We start from the raw sequence: 17,509 nt of genomic DNA, 5'->3' as shown, positions 1-17,509 counted from the left end.
ACATCACTTGATCAAAATGACGCAAAGAAAAAATAATAAACATAATAATAAAACTTTAACATAGATCTTGTATCTTTTGAACCACAATATATATTGGATGGTTGTAAAAAAATTTCATGGCAATTACATTAAATTTTTATATTGTAGTAAATAAAAATTATTTATACAACTATAGTGAAAAAATTAAAGTATGAATGTAATGAGTTAGAAAATAAAAAATAATTAGATAAAATTTATCGAAATAATATTCTACATGATGAAAATACACAAAAATAAAAATATTAAAAAATTAACAAATGTGTGTCTTTTAAACAATTTGAAGACTATTGGAAGGAATTGCACAAAGAAAAACAAATGTATAATTAAGGGTGTGATAAGACGAAAAATATCTTAGAGATCTAAGAAAACTTTTCAAATATCAGCATATATACTCAATAGTTGAGAAATAACAAAAATTGTTTTAGCGAAATAAAAGAGTTCAAATAAAACAAAACTTAATAATAATAAGTAAAGAATTTTTTTTATATTACCTAGTAAATGAAATGTTTATCCTATTAAACACTTAAATTGAGAGTATTAAACATTTTCATGTGAAAGGAAAATATACAATAAATAAAAATATTAAAAAATAATAAAAATATTCAAATGTTAGACATAACTTTTTTTTTAATTTACATACATCATTTTAACATAATTACATCAAGGTTATGATAAGATAAAAAATATATTTGGAGATGTGAATGAGTTTCATGACAAACCAAATATTTAGAACAAATAAAAAATAGAAAGAATATATATATATATATATATATATATATATATATAGGGTTACTTAATTAATTGTGAATATTTTAATAATTTAAAAGAGGATGGAGATATGGCAGGGACGGGTATTATGGCGGGAATATATTCATCCCCATCCCCATCCCCATACCCAATCAAAAAAATCGGGAATTCCCCATACCCATACCCATACCCAGTCAATGCGGGGATTCTCCGTCAAAACGGGGACGGGTTCGGGCAATACCCACGGGGACGGGTTTATTTGCCATCTCTACTCCGATGAAAGACTCTTTCTAAAAAGAATTCTTAAATTTTTTCTTCCCATTAATTGTTTTAAAGAGTGAAATGCATCTTTAGTCTTTAAATTTGGACATGAAATTAGATGTTATTTGTCCAAAATTTAGTATATTTTAATCAAAATTTAAAAAATAAATGAATATAATTGATTTAATCCAATTATATTAAATATTTTTTTCATGTTAAATGATTGGTCTCAAATGTGATTTGACAAATGAAAAAACTTAACGAAATTAAAATAGAAGAAATATATATATATATATATATATATATATATATATATATATATATATATATATATATATATATATATAAAATTTATATTTAATTTTAAAGTTTGATGACCAAATATCAAAATTTGAAATAAAAATAAATTTTAATTTTCCATCAAAATTTAAATTCTAAAATCATATTTGAATTAAAAATGAGATAAAAAAGAAAAAAAAATCTTCACTTTTTACTTTCTTTTCAATTCAAACAATTTGTTTCATTTTTTTTATTCATAATTTCAAACAAAAATTAATAAATATATTTTAAATAAGATAACAAAACAAGTTAATATGATCTGTTTTGCTTTCGTCTATTATGGCAAAATGAAGGTGGAGTAAATTATCCTGCATCAATAAAATTAGTTGAAATTTTTGATTCATTTTCGTCATATGACAATTCAGCTTGTTAATTTTTTTTATAATGTTTCTAGAATCTTGAGATTTCTTGAATGGGTGCTCAAAGGTATAGTCCTTCAAGTTTTTGTCATTCGTTACCTTGTGTGAATTATGAAATAGGGGATATATGTAGAAATGGATTCCGACGATTAAGTCAACAAAAACTCTCAAAATCAGAATTCGAACTAGGATGCTAATGAATTGTGTACCTCTAATTACTTAAGTCCACTTATATTTATAGGGATTTGATTGTCCTTGTATCATATTATTTGTTTTTCATGGGCCCAAGCTTTGGGCTTTGAGTACGCTTAATTGGCTTTTACTAAATTTTACTGATTTTAACCAAGCTTAATTGGGCCTATATTATAGGCTCAGTTCCCTTTGGACTTAGCTCACTTGGTTTTGTTTTCGCCTAAGTTAGAGGAGTTTCGTGATCATACTAGCATGCTATATTTCTTTTTGTTGCTCGCATACTTGTCATCCGCTGGTGTATTAGGTTGAACACTCATATCTTCTTTTCTTTTAGTTGATGGTTCCAAGTAGCATTGACCGCAAAATATATAGTTAGTTTCCTACCCTTTTAACGATATGGGAAGTACACGACCTTCATAGTCTCCTAAGTACTCATTTTTATTATACCGTTATGTATTCAGTCGTGTTGTATTTATAGGTCTTTAGTGTGCAGCCTGCCGACTCCTATAATACAAAAAATATAATTAATTATACAAATATTTTTTAAAATTTAAATTAATTAATTAATATTTTGAATAAAATAATTATTATTATTACATATTGAATTATCTTATTATAATTAATAATAAACAAAAATAAATTGATGAATTAAAAGCAACTTAACCTGTCAAAATTTGATAAAGTGAGAAGCCGAAGTTCATCTTCACCCCGTACCCTGACGGCAAAATAAAAATTCTTCAAGTTTTAAAAAACATTGGACACTTCTAAACCCTACATACTTCTAACTATTATTAAATGTTACGCTTGAAGAAATGTTTCTAGAAATTGATCTCTTCAAAACCAGATGGTTCTTTGATGAATAAAATATATGTTAAACAATCGAATCTTATAAATAAATATATTTTACACTAATTCATTCAGTTAGTTAAAATAACAAACAAAATAATAAAGAAATACAGTATTGGGTAAAACTTTTTTTCTTTTAAAGGTTATTTCTTCCTGCAACCTCATAATTATTAACTGCACCTTCATAATAAGAGAAAAAGGCTTACGTCACTATAGTCTTGTCGTTATTATTATCACCATTGCCGGAGAAAGAAGAGTGTGAGAATGCTACGGGGAAGAAGAAGAAGGGAGAAAATATAAGAAAAAAAATTTTCTACAAAGTGTTTTTTAACGTATTTTATATATTTTGGAAAGTTCTTCCCGAAATAAATTTTATAGAGAAAAGTTTTGAAAAATTCACTCCATAAAGGATTATACGAGTTTTTTTTTTTTCTGGAAATCTTATTTTAGAAAATTTATTTCATAATCTATTTCATACGTTTCAAAATAGCTTCATTCGGAAAATTTGAGATGGTTCATGAAGAAATTGTGGGGTACAGAAAGTAAAAAACTTCTTTTTAATCACTGACTCATGGGTTGATTATTGGCCCATTTTTGTATGGGCATTTTGTTCCTTTCATCATGTTTTTAGGCTTTTTCTATATACACCTCCTAAATTATTAATCATACTTTTATAAAAATTAAAAAATATTTTAATATCCACCTTCATTATTATTTAAATATTATGTTTCAACTTTCATTGTCATTATTATTTGAACTCTATTTCCACACCTTCATCTCCATTAATTTTTAAATCCAAAATTTGCACCTCTTCTTTGTTATCTTAAATCCTATGTATTTTCAATTTATATTGTTAGAAGTCTCTTATCAATTAGAAATAAGGTCATTTGATAGTATATAAGTAGGGTACAAAGTTCACCTTACGAGTTAGTTTTATGAGGTTGAGTTAAGCTTAAGCTCCACTTCTTAACATGGTATCAGAGACAAGTTAGAGTCTATTCTAACGATTTTTTTTGGATATCACGCATGAGATAATATATAGGTGGGATACAAACCTCACCTTATGAACTTCACTTCTAACACTTTCATTTTTCCTCTATTAAAAATAATTAAATATCACCATAATTTTAATTTTTACATTGAATTCAACTTTTCCATCAAATTCAATACCAACATGCTAGTTTATTATCACCGATGTGATACTGATATATTGTGCAAATCAATCATATAAATTATAATGTGTTTTCATAAGTAACTTATATTAATATGACGCATTTGTTTGTCAAAAAAAAAATCGGCTTCTTCTAATATTATCAAAACTCACTCTAGAAAACATACACCTATTTTTAGAACTTTATAATAAAACAAAGTTTTAGAAAACGCTTTTAATATGAATATTTATTTTTTAAAGTGGTCTTTGATATTTTTTTCACCATGACTCAAACGTTAAAAACTTTAAACGATTCCAAGTTCAAAAAAACACGTGTGTTGAAAGAATAAAGGGAATTCAATGAAAAAGAAAAAGAAATGGAGGGAGAACTATGCTTATAAAATAAGTGTGAGGAAGTTAACAATCTCCACACAAAAACAAAGAATAACTCATAAATAAGACAAAATGTTAATATTATGCGAAGAATTCTAGTGTAAAGTTTGAAGTGTTACATTAAGTAAAATAAACATGATTAAATTAAGCAATATTTATTTTAAAAAAACAATCAAAAGGGGTAGATAGATTCATAGACACATACATAAAAGAAAAAAAGAATGTTAATAGTATATTGTGAGGTGTAAATGGAGGTTTAGGTCTTTATCGAATATAAGTAAAGCACGTGTGGAAGCATTTTATGATTATACGAATTGGTGTTTTCTTTACCAATGCTTACGTGATACCATTTATTTTGACCTTCAATTATTGTTTCTTTGTTTGTTCTACTTTCTAACCAAAAGTTTAGGTTCTTCATTCCATTCAAAGAGACAATACTCCTACCCTACACTTTCTTTGGTCAATGCTACACCAATGAATTTTCTTGCAAATTCTTGCCTTCCATTTTTTTCAAAAATTAGAAATCCAATATTTTTAAGTTGGAAAACCTTCACTTCCCATATATCCTTAGTCATAGAGTTTAAAATGTATAAATAAGTAAACTGAGTTAATTAGGATTTTAGTATCAATATCACATTATATGTGGATTTAAGATGAGATTTGCACTCCACTTATATACTATGAAGTTGGCTTATGTGAAATTTCCAACAGATTTAAAAAGATTTAATATGATTATTTCAATTCAATTGATATTAACATTGTTTCGAAAGTGATCACATATTAATGTTTTTACATTTTTCTTTTCAATTTTTTTATTCTTCTTTTGTTTTATTCCCCTTCCCCTTCTCAAGTGGTCACCTCCAAAACATTTACTTTATGAAAACAAATATTTTAAAAAAAATATTAATTAACATCAATTTTTAACAAAAGAAACTAAATTAATTTTTTAAAATAAAATAAAAAATAAATTGAAGACAAGAGAATCAAACAAATTCGTTAAATAAACTCTCTCTCTCTATATATATATATATATATATATATATATATTTATTGAAATCAAAATATAAATAAATTTTTAACTCATAAACCAAGCAAAATTAAGTTTCACCTAAATTTAAGTAGCAAAGTTTTTGAAAGAGTTAAATTCCAATTAAGACTTTGTTCACTTTCATGAATTGATTCTTTAGCGGATGAAAGGATGATGGTTTTCTTTGTTCAGTTACGCTAATTTGTCAAGATTTAAAAGAGTATATTTAAGGGATTAGGGGTATGATGAATTCATGCCCAAATGCAAAGATTAGAGGGTATTTACATTTTATAAAATCTCTTTTACTTAAATATCCTGTTATCATTTAAAATTATATTGGAGTTATGTGTAAAGAGCATAAAATGAAAAAAAAAATTGCAAAAATGAATAGAGGATCAATAGAAAAGAATTTAATAATAATAATAATAAATAATAAATAATAATAAAATAATAATTATATTAATAATAAAATTAAATAATAATAATATAACAATAATATAAGCTCATACAAATATTAATTACCTGAAGGGTAATATAGTAATTTATCTTTTATATCTATTAAAATATTTTTTTATCTATTACATCAATCAAATTACTCACAAACTTTACTCTCAAATTCACTTACAATCATCTCTAAATTCTTTCAAAAAAACAACACCCAATTCACTCTCATATCCACTCAAACTCATCCGCCCTTTCTCCCTCAAATTTATCTCTTCAAATGAATAGACCCTAAAAGTTTTATGGCACCGAAATGGAATAATAATGAGTTAATCATGACAACTCTAAAAATAATATTGATAATGAATTATTATTGTTGTTATTACATAGAGATAATCGTACTAATAGTCACAACGGGACACACTAACAGCACAATTATAAATGAATAAAACACAGAAACAAGCACAATATTAATATTATTATTACTATTATTTATTTATTTATTTATTTATTATTATTATTATTATTATTATTATTATTATTATTATTATTATTATTATGATGATGATGATACTATTATCACAACATATAATCATTTATAACTATGGATACATGAACACGTTAGCCTAACATGCTTTAGTATAATTATTACTAAAACAAGAATTACAATAGTATGATGTGAAGTGCAAGAATTAATTATATTTTGTGATAACTTTTTTCTCAAGGAACAATATAAGATAAAATTGTTTTTGCCTTTTGTCACTAATTAAAAAGATTCAAAAACAGGATAACTTATTTTAAGTTCTTTATTCTGACCACACTTAACAGAATCTAATTGTTTAATTTATCTTTTTTAGTAATTGTTAATAACATATAGGAATAAAAGGATATATCCGGTTAAAATTGAAAAAGACAGATTTTATCATGAATAATCAACATTAAAAATGCACACTGGCACGATATTAATTTAATTTAACCATTTTAAATTTGAATTCAGAATATAGAGATTTGAGTTAAATATTTAAGGTAGAAATTTGTATTTCATCATGATTTTACAAGTCTCAGTCAAAATCACCTCTAATGAAAATATGGTTTAAACAAATAATATTAAAATGAAAAATAATAAATATATATATCTCCATGTATATTTATTTTTTACTTCTACATGATTAATTTTGTACTATATTTTAGTTAAATTAATATAATTGTCAATTAACATCATATCTAAATATTAATGGTAATACATTAAAAAAATTACATAATTATTAAAATTTAACACTCTAGATTGATAGATTTTTTCTACTAAATAAATAATCTCATTATTGGTATTAATTATAAAAACTATATATTCATTATTACCTTATTCATCAATAATGTAAAGAAAAAAGTTTTCAAATACGTAACAGGTAAACAAAAAAGTGATACTTTATGTGATACAACAAAAGTTAACATCAGTAGCTTACATTATCTACACCATTATAAGACTATCTTACTATTGATTCTCTCATATTCTCTTATATGTATTATCTTCTACTCAGGTATAATGTACAATCATCCTAGATGAATAAAACTCCAACAAACACTAAAAACAAGGGTAAGCTAAAATTATTTAAGATTATTTGATCAGTTGCACAAAACAAGAAATATTACAATCATAAAGGCTCTCAAGGAGCTTTCGTACTCATCATACATCATGCACGATCTCTGAAGGACTCAATGTATTGATTAGAATATGAGATCATGCACTTGTTATACTCACCCTCACCTTTCATGGGTCCTTGCCATCCCATGGCCACATCCTCGCCATCACATGGCCACATCCTCGTCGTCTCATTGTCATATCTCAAACCAAGGAGTATAACAAGGTAAATCACTCATATGTAGAATTGACCATCAAGGCCAAATCTACCTATGAGGACTTCTTTCAACTCTCGCCCTAAGTATCTTTCACTACGTGAGTCAAATAGTTAGTAGAATCAGGATAGTCTCACTTCAGACTTTAACATCTATACATTCCACACAACATCCAAATAGTAACATTCCCACCTTAGGAATCATTACCTCATCATTCATATCAAACCAAAGTAAAACTACAATTACTTCAAATTACATTCAACATTCACACGTAGTTCATACATTACATTCTTATATAATCTTAAATCATCACACCATGTACTACATATGTACCTTACTTCCATCTAAACTCATCACATATCATTTAATTCAATTGAAATATTAATAATACATTCAACCACCACTATTGTCGTGTTTAGATCCTTAATTTACAGTGAATTGTTTACCTAATATATATGTATGTGAATGTAGTTATTTCTAAGGAGGAAGTTCTATATTGAGAGGTTATACGTTGTATAATAGCGATTCCAAAAAAGATAGTATTCTAACTTTACTATATAGAAAAATATTAGGTGGTGATAGCTAATGGATGTTCCCATGACTTATATTGTAGTGTGAAAAAGAACTGTGCCCGATAGATTGTAAAGAATTTATCTTATCATATGAGGAGGACTTTGTTTCCTGAGATGTAGCTTTGTATGAATGTAGTTAAATAGGTTCAAAATATTTGAATATAATTTTATGCACGAGTCTTCTGGAAGTAAGGTTGTTGCCAATGATGATTATATGATTTTCATTATTGAATGATATTAATTAAACAATGGATGTGATGTGAAAATGTGCGATTGTGTGAATTTTGACCTTATAAACGTGTTATACTTTTAAAAGAATGTTACCTTACCATATTTGTCTCGTTTGTGCTACTTTAAATGTGATGATTTATGTGCGTTTAAATTTCCTATAAAGAAGAAATAATTTTATTTTTAAACGTGTTTAAGGAAAATTGTACACACATACACACACATGTGTGGGAAAAGAGGGAGGGAGGTATGAGGGAGGTATGTATTTAATCTAAGTTTTGATGATGATTAATAGTAATAGTTAGATGAGATGTTACACTTGAGACTTGAGTAAGATAAGTGTTGAGATCATTATCTCTCCTCACAAACAAGTGGCACTTAAATGACAAAAGGTCGCACAAAGGTTGATGAATGATGGTGTTGCATGGGGTTGCAAAAGTTATGACACTAAACATTTACATGTCAATGCTCAAGTGACAATGTGGTTGCCTCGAGCATTAGTAAAGTGATGTTTTAGTGTTTATAACTTGTTGGACCCTACCAATGAGTGTCAACAGTCAAGTGTTGGGACAACACTCAAGCAGTATGTGCTTAAGTATTAAGTGAGGGAGAGGCTAACCCAACTCAATTTCCTTTGAAAATGGATGCTTGAACAACGAGAGCTCGCTCAAGCGAGATAAATGTATTTATTCTCTCTCTTCTAGGGTTGTTATTGCTCAAGAAAATAAGTCTTATTTTGTGTGAAGAAATAATGTCACTCAAGAGGGATGAACTCACTCAAGTAACACACATGATATGATGACCCTTCTATGATTTTGTTTCCCTTTATGAGTGTGTTGTGACTCTTTATGGATATGCAATAAAAGATACCTTAGACCGAATGATCATAATATTAAATATGAAACTCATTAGGAAAAAAAAAATTCTATGATTTCCTAAGGTGGTGATAAAGTGAAAGAATTTGGCACATCAAATTATTATAAAGTATGTACATTAACTATTTACACGTCAAATTGTTATAAAGTAAGTATATTGACTATCTAGACAAGGAAGTTGATAATGAATTTCCAACATGCTATGTATGTTAATGATATAAAATAATGTTTCTAGAGTGAAATTTAAGAATACCAGAAAGAGTTTTACAAATGTGACCCAATTAATTTAAAAAAATTAATTAAGATAAATCCTAAATAAATCTGATTAAAGTACACCTATTTATATATTATAATTTAATTATCTCTATTAAAAGTGGTTATTATCACTTTTTAATATTTGATGGAAGTTGATATTGTAACATAATTTTATTTTGTTAAAAAGAATTATAATAACACGGTTTTCCTTAAAATAACAGAAGAGAACAACCATTCTTATGATCCTCGTAAACTAAAATAAAAATAAATGTTTTAACACACAATTTTCTTATTTTAAATTGAAAATTACAACATAAAATTAGGTTGTAATTACTGATTTTTAATTTAAAATAAAGTTAAATATATTTTTAATTTTTAAACTTAAATGCAAAATTAAAATTTTAAAGATTGATATATTTTTATCTTAAAACTTGATAAATAAATAAATATATTTCTCTTAACTTAACAATTTCTTTTAGGTGTTAAATTTTATATGACTATGTTCATTTTTTTTAAGGTTAGAGTACCAAATTACATCATAATTTGAGACAAAATCGAATTACAAATTCGCCTGAATTAAAACCATATTTAACACCTTAAAATATAAATTTTCATTCTTTATATATATATATATATATATATATATATATATATATATATATATATTAAATCTTATATATTTTTTTATATTTTTTTAAATTATCCTTTTTTAAAAAAAAAAAATCCATGATACCAAGTGACATCCATTTGTTTCGTAAACCGGTGAACCTTAATATCAACGGAATCATGTTTTATGCCCTCCCACTATTTGTGAACTATTTTATATCAATGTCCATTCATGCTTCTAGTTCCAACATTTACATCACTTTTACGTTTTTTTCCAACCTAAAAATCAATTCAAATCTCAATAATCGTGTCTGCGTTTTTCTTTTTTCCTCAAGTCTTAGCCATTGCTTTTGCTAGTTGAGCAAGGAATAATTCAAACTATCAATAATAAATAAGAAAATGGAATAAATCAAACTTGCGTTGAGAATATTGTAGAAAGGAAATGAGACTTTTTCCTTAAAAAAAGTAATATTTTAAGAGTTGGGGATGTGAGAACTATATATGGATGGGAATAAATTAGGTCCTACACGTGGATTTATGGTTTAGCTTGTAATACTTAAGTTACGTAATGTTAGACTTTTTTTAAATAAATATTATTAAAACAATTTCTATTTATGTTAAATAACAATAAAATATATAACATAAATGTTATAATAGAGTACCATGTAAACTAAAAATATTCTAATAATTTAAAACATGATAATTTATAAAGATAATATATATATATATATATATATATATATATATATATATATATTATAAATTGGTAATATTTTCGATTGATATGAAATTTTTAATATATTCTTCTCAAGTTAATAATATAATATATTTATATCGAAAACATTAAGTGCAAAAATCGAAAAATTGAGAGACTTAATGGTATATGATATGATAAAGTCAAATTTCAACGATAAAATTTAATACCATATTAAAAATAAATTTTAATTTACTTGACCAAATAAGATCATATTTGTTTGTACTTATATTATAAATTAATTTTATTCCAATACTTTTATCAGTGTCTAATATTAAATAATGATTATTTATACAAGTAATTCTCTTTAACCATAAATGGCTAAAATACGTATAGTTAAAAAATAAATAATTATTAAATAATGTTTATTGATCCACGCATTTTAATATATATATATATATATATATATATATATATATTATTAAAAAAACAAATTACTTATGTAATTATACTCGAAAGTGATACATAAGTTTCAGCATATTTCAAATAAGTAACGACTTAGAAAACATTGCATTGTATTTTTCTATGAGAAAAAAATTGATAAACATTAAAAAAACAACATAATGTATTGTAATCTGATACTTTTCAAAGTTAATTTTTTATGAGTATGATAATGAGAATAATTAGGTCGATCTATAGGAAATGATAACTTAGTACATATTAAGTTAGGCAGGTTTTAGAATTAAAAAAAAAATGTTAAGTTAGGCTTTAAGTTATTAAGAAAGTTAGTTCTACCGGGTTCAATTATTTAACTAAATATAACTAACACATTTTATCAATATTATTGTAATATTTTAAATTATAAATTTATTTATCTCACCTACACAAAACGTTAAGTTTAAAAATATGTCATGTAAGGTAGCATAAATTTTCATTCGGTACCTATATTTGAATAATTATAAGGAATAATTAAGCAATTAAATATATTTTTATTGTGTAAATAAGTATACAATTATCTGATTTTATTATAAAATAATACTATATTTTTATTTTTAAATTTTAAAACTGTTTTTCAAACTAATTGGCTGCACTTTGAAGGGAAAAAATATGTAGCTAGCTAACTTCATGACATCTTGGAAATAAATAGTTAGATAGAGTAATATAATAAGGATAAATGTTTAACTTATACCTGAATAAAAAACTAAATAATCATTTAACCATATCAATATTGTAATAAGTTGGTGTGTTACATAAAAAGAATCTTTAAGATACTTCAAATAAATGTCATTAATTTATTTTAAATAAATATTTGAAATTCAAAGAATTGAAATTTTAGAAAGAAAATAATTAAAGAAAAATGTTTTACAAAAATTAAATACACATTGAAAATAGTGTTTTCAAAATTTTGTAAAACTACTTTTTTTTTCATAAGAACAACAATCCAAATTTAATAATTTTAAGAGCAATGATATATTTATATCTATTTTAAGTTTAATTTATATCTATTATTAGGGGAACACATTTTATTCTATCAATCAACAAAAAATAATTTGGATTCTAGTTAAAAAATGTAAAGTAATCAATCACTTAAAGACAAAATTTCGAATTTTATAACGAATAATATTTTTAAATGCGATACACATATAGATATAACTAATAATCATTAAATCATAAATTAATATAATCTTTTTTGATGAAGTACAAGTACATACATTAACATCAAACAACAAATTTGTCAAAACTCCCAAAAAAGGGAGTTCAATTTTATTCACTTTCATCAACAAAACTTGTATTATTCCAATGAGTAGTACCATTTTATTCACTTTCATCCATTCCCCACAATTTCTCACTCTATCTATATCTCTGAATAACACTAACATCATCAACTTTAAACCTTTTTTTACATGAAACATTACAAAAGCATCACCATCTATGAACTCAAATACAGTAAGCATTATACTAAGGGGAGTGACATGAAAATTTCAGCTCATTTTTTCTTTTACAATGCCAACAACTGATCCTACTAACCCCATTACACTCACAAGAAAACATGCAAAGCTGAATGTTCTAAGAACAATCCATTTTCTACTCCAAGCTTCAACTTTGTGCTGCACAAAGTACATCTCTACAGGGAAGTATATAGCCAATGGCCAGAAGTTTATGGCTCCTAACACTCCTAGAATTTCGTTGAAGTAAGGAAACAAGATTGCAACACCGACCGTTGTAATCACATAGGTTGTTCTAAAACAGAACCTGAAAAGGTTTAGCTGAAAACCAGGAACTAAAGGCAGTTTCACTTTGTAGAATTTGTTCACAAACCCACTGTTGGGGAATTTTCTTGAAGCCCATCTATCAGCAGTACTGTATATAGGTTGACTGTAAACCTGAGAACAAAGCACATTCATGAAGAGTTAGGTGACTTCAAAGAATATATGTTCATACCAAAACTTTTTCATGCTTTTGAAATGAGAAAACGTGTGAAGTAAGAAAATAAAGTGGATTTATTCTGTGTTGGAGTTAAACTGTTTTGCAGGTTTATCTCACTTAGTATATGGTGTATTCACGTTTCTGTTATGTGTTTTCTTAGTTTAAAGATGTTCGATCATGGTTGGAATGATGGAAGAACTGTTCTTTATTCTTTATACTTGAAAGCTTGAATGTATAAACAAATCAAATTGCATGTCTCGAAAAAAATTGTATTTTGTTGTCAGTGACTTAATTGTATCACCCTTATTCAGAATAGGTCATATACAAACAGACAGAGGGAAAAAAAATTTCAATTCAGTGACTGATTAAAATAAGTTAAGATCCAAACAGAGTTTTGTATGGCTACAGATGAAGTTAAAAAGCATAGCATGGCTTTGTTTTTGTAAATAACCACATGTTTATGTCAGATGACTTGTCCCTTCTGATGTTATTTATTTGTTTGTGCTTTTCTTATGTGGTTGGAACTGTGATTCTGTGATGCTTTTTTGGACATTGAGCAAACACAGAAAGAACATCTCATGTGCAATGAATAAGAAGGAATATATTGTTTTTGTGTCATTTTTGTTTTTGATATGGAACGTTATAGTATTACCTGATATCCTCCAACCAGATGAATAATGATGCAAACATTAGCAAGGTCAACAAGCCAGAAAGGCTCATAAAACCCAGAACCTTTCAAAAGGCCTGTCAAGAGATTTCCTGGTGTGTTATTTCCAAAAGCTGCATATCCAAAACATCCACAGCATAGGTAGAAGAATGTTGTAATGAAGATTGCAACCATTGAGGCCTTTTTCATGGTCTGGTTTTCTGGTGGAGGAGACTCTAAAGTGTCCTTCATTCCAAAAAGAAAAATACAAATTCAAAACTTGTTTCAACTATATAAATTATTTTCTTTCTGTCTTATGTACACTCAACACACCCAATTTGAAGATGCATGAAATAGTAAGGTACCTGAATCTCAAGAAGGAGAATTGAGTATGGATAGGCAAAGGCAATGTCACCAAGTGCTTGGAAGATTGCCCAAAATTTGTCAGCAACTGTATTAGTTGGTATTCCTGACAAACTCCCCATAATCCTTCCATTTTCTGCAAAGTGTAACAAAAGTCCTTAGAACCAATGTTGGATTCAGGACTAATAGTTCTCTTTCTTCATGTTGTTGCTTTAGTTATCAAAGATCAAAGCTTGATACAATTTCTTAGTTGTTATTGGTGTTGTTTTCCAAAGATTATACAAAATTATGCAGATGTAATTCCAATAACACCAACATATACAGAACTGTAAATAAGAACAAAAATAAGAACATGAAACTGTCAATAGTTGATTGAAGATGAATCATACTTATGACTGTTGCTATGCCAAGTCCTAGTCCAATGAATGAGTATGTAAAGGACATGATTGCAGCAACAACTGAAACCCATTCCATGTTATGGAGATCTGGTATGAATGACATTACAATTTGAACAACTCCAAACATCACCATATACATGTTCCCCTCAAAATGACAAGGAGCTTGATGCCCTTTCTTGTGATAACAATTTGAGGCCAGAATTGCCCTGTGCAGTAGAAAGAATGAACATGATTCATTAGCTTATATGGCTACAGAAGAAAAACAAAGGTGGTTTTCTCATTTCATGAGGAAAGTACCCTAGACATGTTGCTGTGGTTAGAACATAAGCAATTCCAGTCCCATATAAAGTCAAAAACTGAAGGAAGCCAGCTATCCATGTTCTTTTAATACCTGAATAGCAATGAACACAATTAGACATTACAGTTTAACTTGAGTTATTGTAGAATCACATGAGAAAGTGTTCAATGTGTTACTACCAAGATAAGTTCTAACAGCATCCATGTAAGAGTAGTTTCTTTTCCCAGTTACAGGATCAGGAGTTCTGTAGCAATCAGACAGAAGGAATGAAGAAATATAGGTGACAATTGCACAACAAAGCAGGGCAATTGGCCCTCCAATCCACCCTAATTGAGAAGTACTCCATGCCAGAGAAAGAACACCAGAACCAATAACAGCAGTAATGATATGTGCTACAGCACTCTTCAAATTCCCTGCCAGAACATGGAAGGGTTAAAATTCAAGATTCAAATTCTTCAAGAATACATCAAAATGGATAAGTTTTGGTGCTAAGAACTTTACCAGTCCTTTTGGCATGTCCATCATCATCATAATCACCCGTAGCACTTCTAGTTATTTGTAGAGAGCTTTTCCCATCCATATTTATCACAGCATCCAATTCAATGCAAGCTTATGGAGATTACTGCATGTTAAACAGTATAAAGGCTTAAACAGTATAAAGGCTTACTGCATCTACTAAAAATCAAAGTGAGTATATATATCTTGGGAAACTACATCATTTTTCCTGCTTATCCAAATCTACCAAAGTTAGTTGCATTAAAGAACATCAAGCACATGCTAAATTGCTGAAATAGTTTAAATTAATCTTAATTCTGCTAATGAACATGTGCATGAAAGGCTTGTGTTTTGACAGTGTGTCAGTGTAGGTTGAGTAATGAATAATGCAAAATCAGACTTAAATTTTTGAGGACGTGTTGGCTTACCTAACTAGCTTGTGTAAAACAAATTACATTACCTGATTTCTAGGCAAAGAAGAAGCTTGGGAAAATGTCTTTGCACACTTGGTCCAATGCAGATTGGGTTGAATATAGTTATAGGCTTGGAGGAAAAAGGAGGAAAAGATGCTAAGGCTTACGTAGCTTCTTAGATGCTTCATGATGTGCGATTATAAGCTAATTATTAAATAAGGTTTTTGGTAAGGTAGCCTTATATAACCATAATAATTGAGGAATCAGAAGTCATACTCACCAAGGAATTTTTTTATGAACCCTTTTTTTTGTTACTTTTTAACTCTTACACTGTGATCTCAACAGTAAAAAAGATTCAGAATCTGTGGACCAGAGAAGTCAAGTGGGAACGTTGTAGGGTGTTCTTCAAAAAAGACCAAGTGGTGGTGAAAAGTTGAAAACCATGTTTTTGCTGACTTTTGAATTGAAAGAACACCATTAGTTTCAGATCATGGTCACACTCACACATCAAATTTGTCCCATACTGTAATGGAAGTTCATTTCAACTTCTCTATCCTAATTTAGGCCACTTACGTCCAGCATCTTTCACCCTCAAGGAACAACACACACACACACAATTTTAGATTTCTCTTTCTGATTGCAGAGTACATACATACACAGAATCATTGGAGTAAAAGCAACATCTTTTTTCAGTTGAGTCACATCTAGTGTTGAAGTTTCTTTCCCTATGTATGAATGAATGAATGAAATATCATTTGTTTCATCATCCTAACAACTAATGAATGCTTCTACTTTCTACAAGTTGAGGACTTACCAAGCTGATTTCTGAGAAGACACAATGAAAACTCATAGAAGGAAACATGTTAGTCTCTTTGCAGAAACTTGTAACTCTGTGTAACCCACATGGTTCTGATGAACTGATGCAGTTTTTTTGTTTGTGTAAGAGGGTTCATAAGATTGCTCCATTTTATAACCATCCCAGACTTATGGATCAGGACGAGTGTCTCTATGCTATGGCTACCATACAACCTCACAACGTGACAATTTGGACCGTGGAAGCATCATTATTGGAACTATGTTTTTTAATAGTTTTCAGTAAAACTTTGTAATGTGAGCTAAGAAAATTTTCACAGAAAATGTGGCCTATGAAGAAGCTTGGTCCTTTCTTCTCTGACACATGGACCCTTTGGTTAATTCCCAGAAAAATTTCCCAAAATGCTGCAAACTTGACAAGAACAAGTGAAGAAAAGTAGATAAAAATGACAAAAAAAGATTCTGAAATATTCACTGCTAACAGGTAACTAAATAAAATCAACAGTTTTAACTGTGGTTTATTGAGAATTTCACCAATACTTGGATATAATATGATATTTTATTTACCACTTTTTAGATAAAATGTTTATTCAGAACCCTATCTATTAATGTTTCAATTTTATTCAAAAACTTACCTATTATGCTTCAGTTTGTAAATATCAAATTTTGTATTACTAAATAAAAAAAAAGCCGAACAATTTCTAATATATATAATTACATTTAATAATGTAGTCAATATTTCAGACTAATAATATTTATTATATAAAAATATTAACAT

The 17,509-nt window shown here is 27.5% G+C and overlaps 1 protein-coding gene across 3 annotated transcripts; it reads right to left on the bottom strand.

The window, feature by feature from the left end:
* Positions 1-12,609: 12,609 nt before the first annotated feature.
* Positions 12,610-16,891, bottom strand: LOC114188669 (putative amino acid permease 7). 3 transcript variants are annotated; one of them, XM_028077253.2, is made up of 8 exons: positions 16,733-16,891; positions 15,512-15,632; positions 15,190-15,423; positions 15,010-15,103; positions 14,704-14,918; positions 14,317-14,450; positions 13,958-14,197; positions 12,610-13,262 (listed from the first exon to the last, which is right to left on the bottom strand). In XM_028077253.2, the coding sequence occupies exons 2-8, from the start codon at positions 15,588-15,590 to the stop codon at positions 12,861-12,863; spliced, it is 1,398 nt and encodes a 465-aa protein (XP_027933054.1). In that variant the 5' UTR covers positions 15,591-15,632; positions 16,733-16,891; the 3' UTR covers positions 12,610-12,860. The 3 variants fall into 3 exon arrangements, with proteins under 3 accessions (XP_027933054.1, XP_027933057.1, XP_027933056.1); XM_028077256.2 differs by lacking the exon at positions 16,733-16,891 and adding an exon at positions 15,966-16,138; XM_028077255.2 differs by lacking the exon at positions 16,733-16,891 and adding an exon at positions 15,725-15,876.
* Between the last annotated feature and the right edge of the window lie 618 nt (positions 16,892-17,509).

The sequence above is a fragment of the Vigna unguiculata genome, chromosome 6, assembly GCF_037176805.1.
Source record: "Vigna unguiculata cultivar grain cowpea cultivar isolate G323 ecotype 2 chromosome 6, ASM3717680v1, whole genome shotgun sequence".
NCBI classification, from domain to species: domain Eukaryota; kingdom Viridiplantae; phylum Streptophyta; class Magnoliopsida; order Fabales; family Fabaceae; genus Vigna; species Vigna unguiculata.
The sequence above is the reverse complement of the archived record's forward strand: the minus strand, read 5'-3'. Positions and strand labels throughout refer to the sequence as shown.

Excerpts from the sequence above, each read along its gene's own strand:
- LOC114188669 (XM_028077253.2), bottom strand. The coding sequence starts at position 15,590 with ATGGATGGGAAAAGCTCTCTACAAATAACTAGAAGTGCTACGGGTGAT. Across the intron at positions 15,424-15,511 it reads TGGACATGCCAAAAGGACTG|GGAATTTGAAGAGTGCTGTA; the intron begins GTAAAGTTCTTA and ends ATGTTCTGGCAG. Across the intron at positions 14,919-15,009 it reads ACCACAGCAACATGTCTAGG|GGCAATTCTGGCCTCAAATT; the intron begins GTACTTTCCTCA and ends TCTACTGCACAG.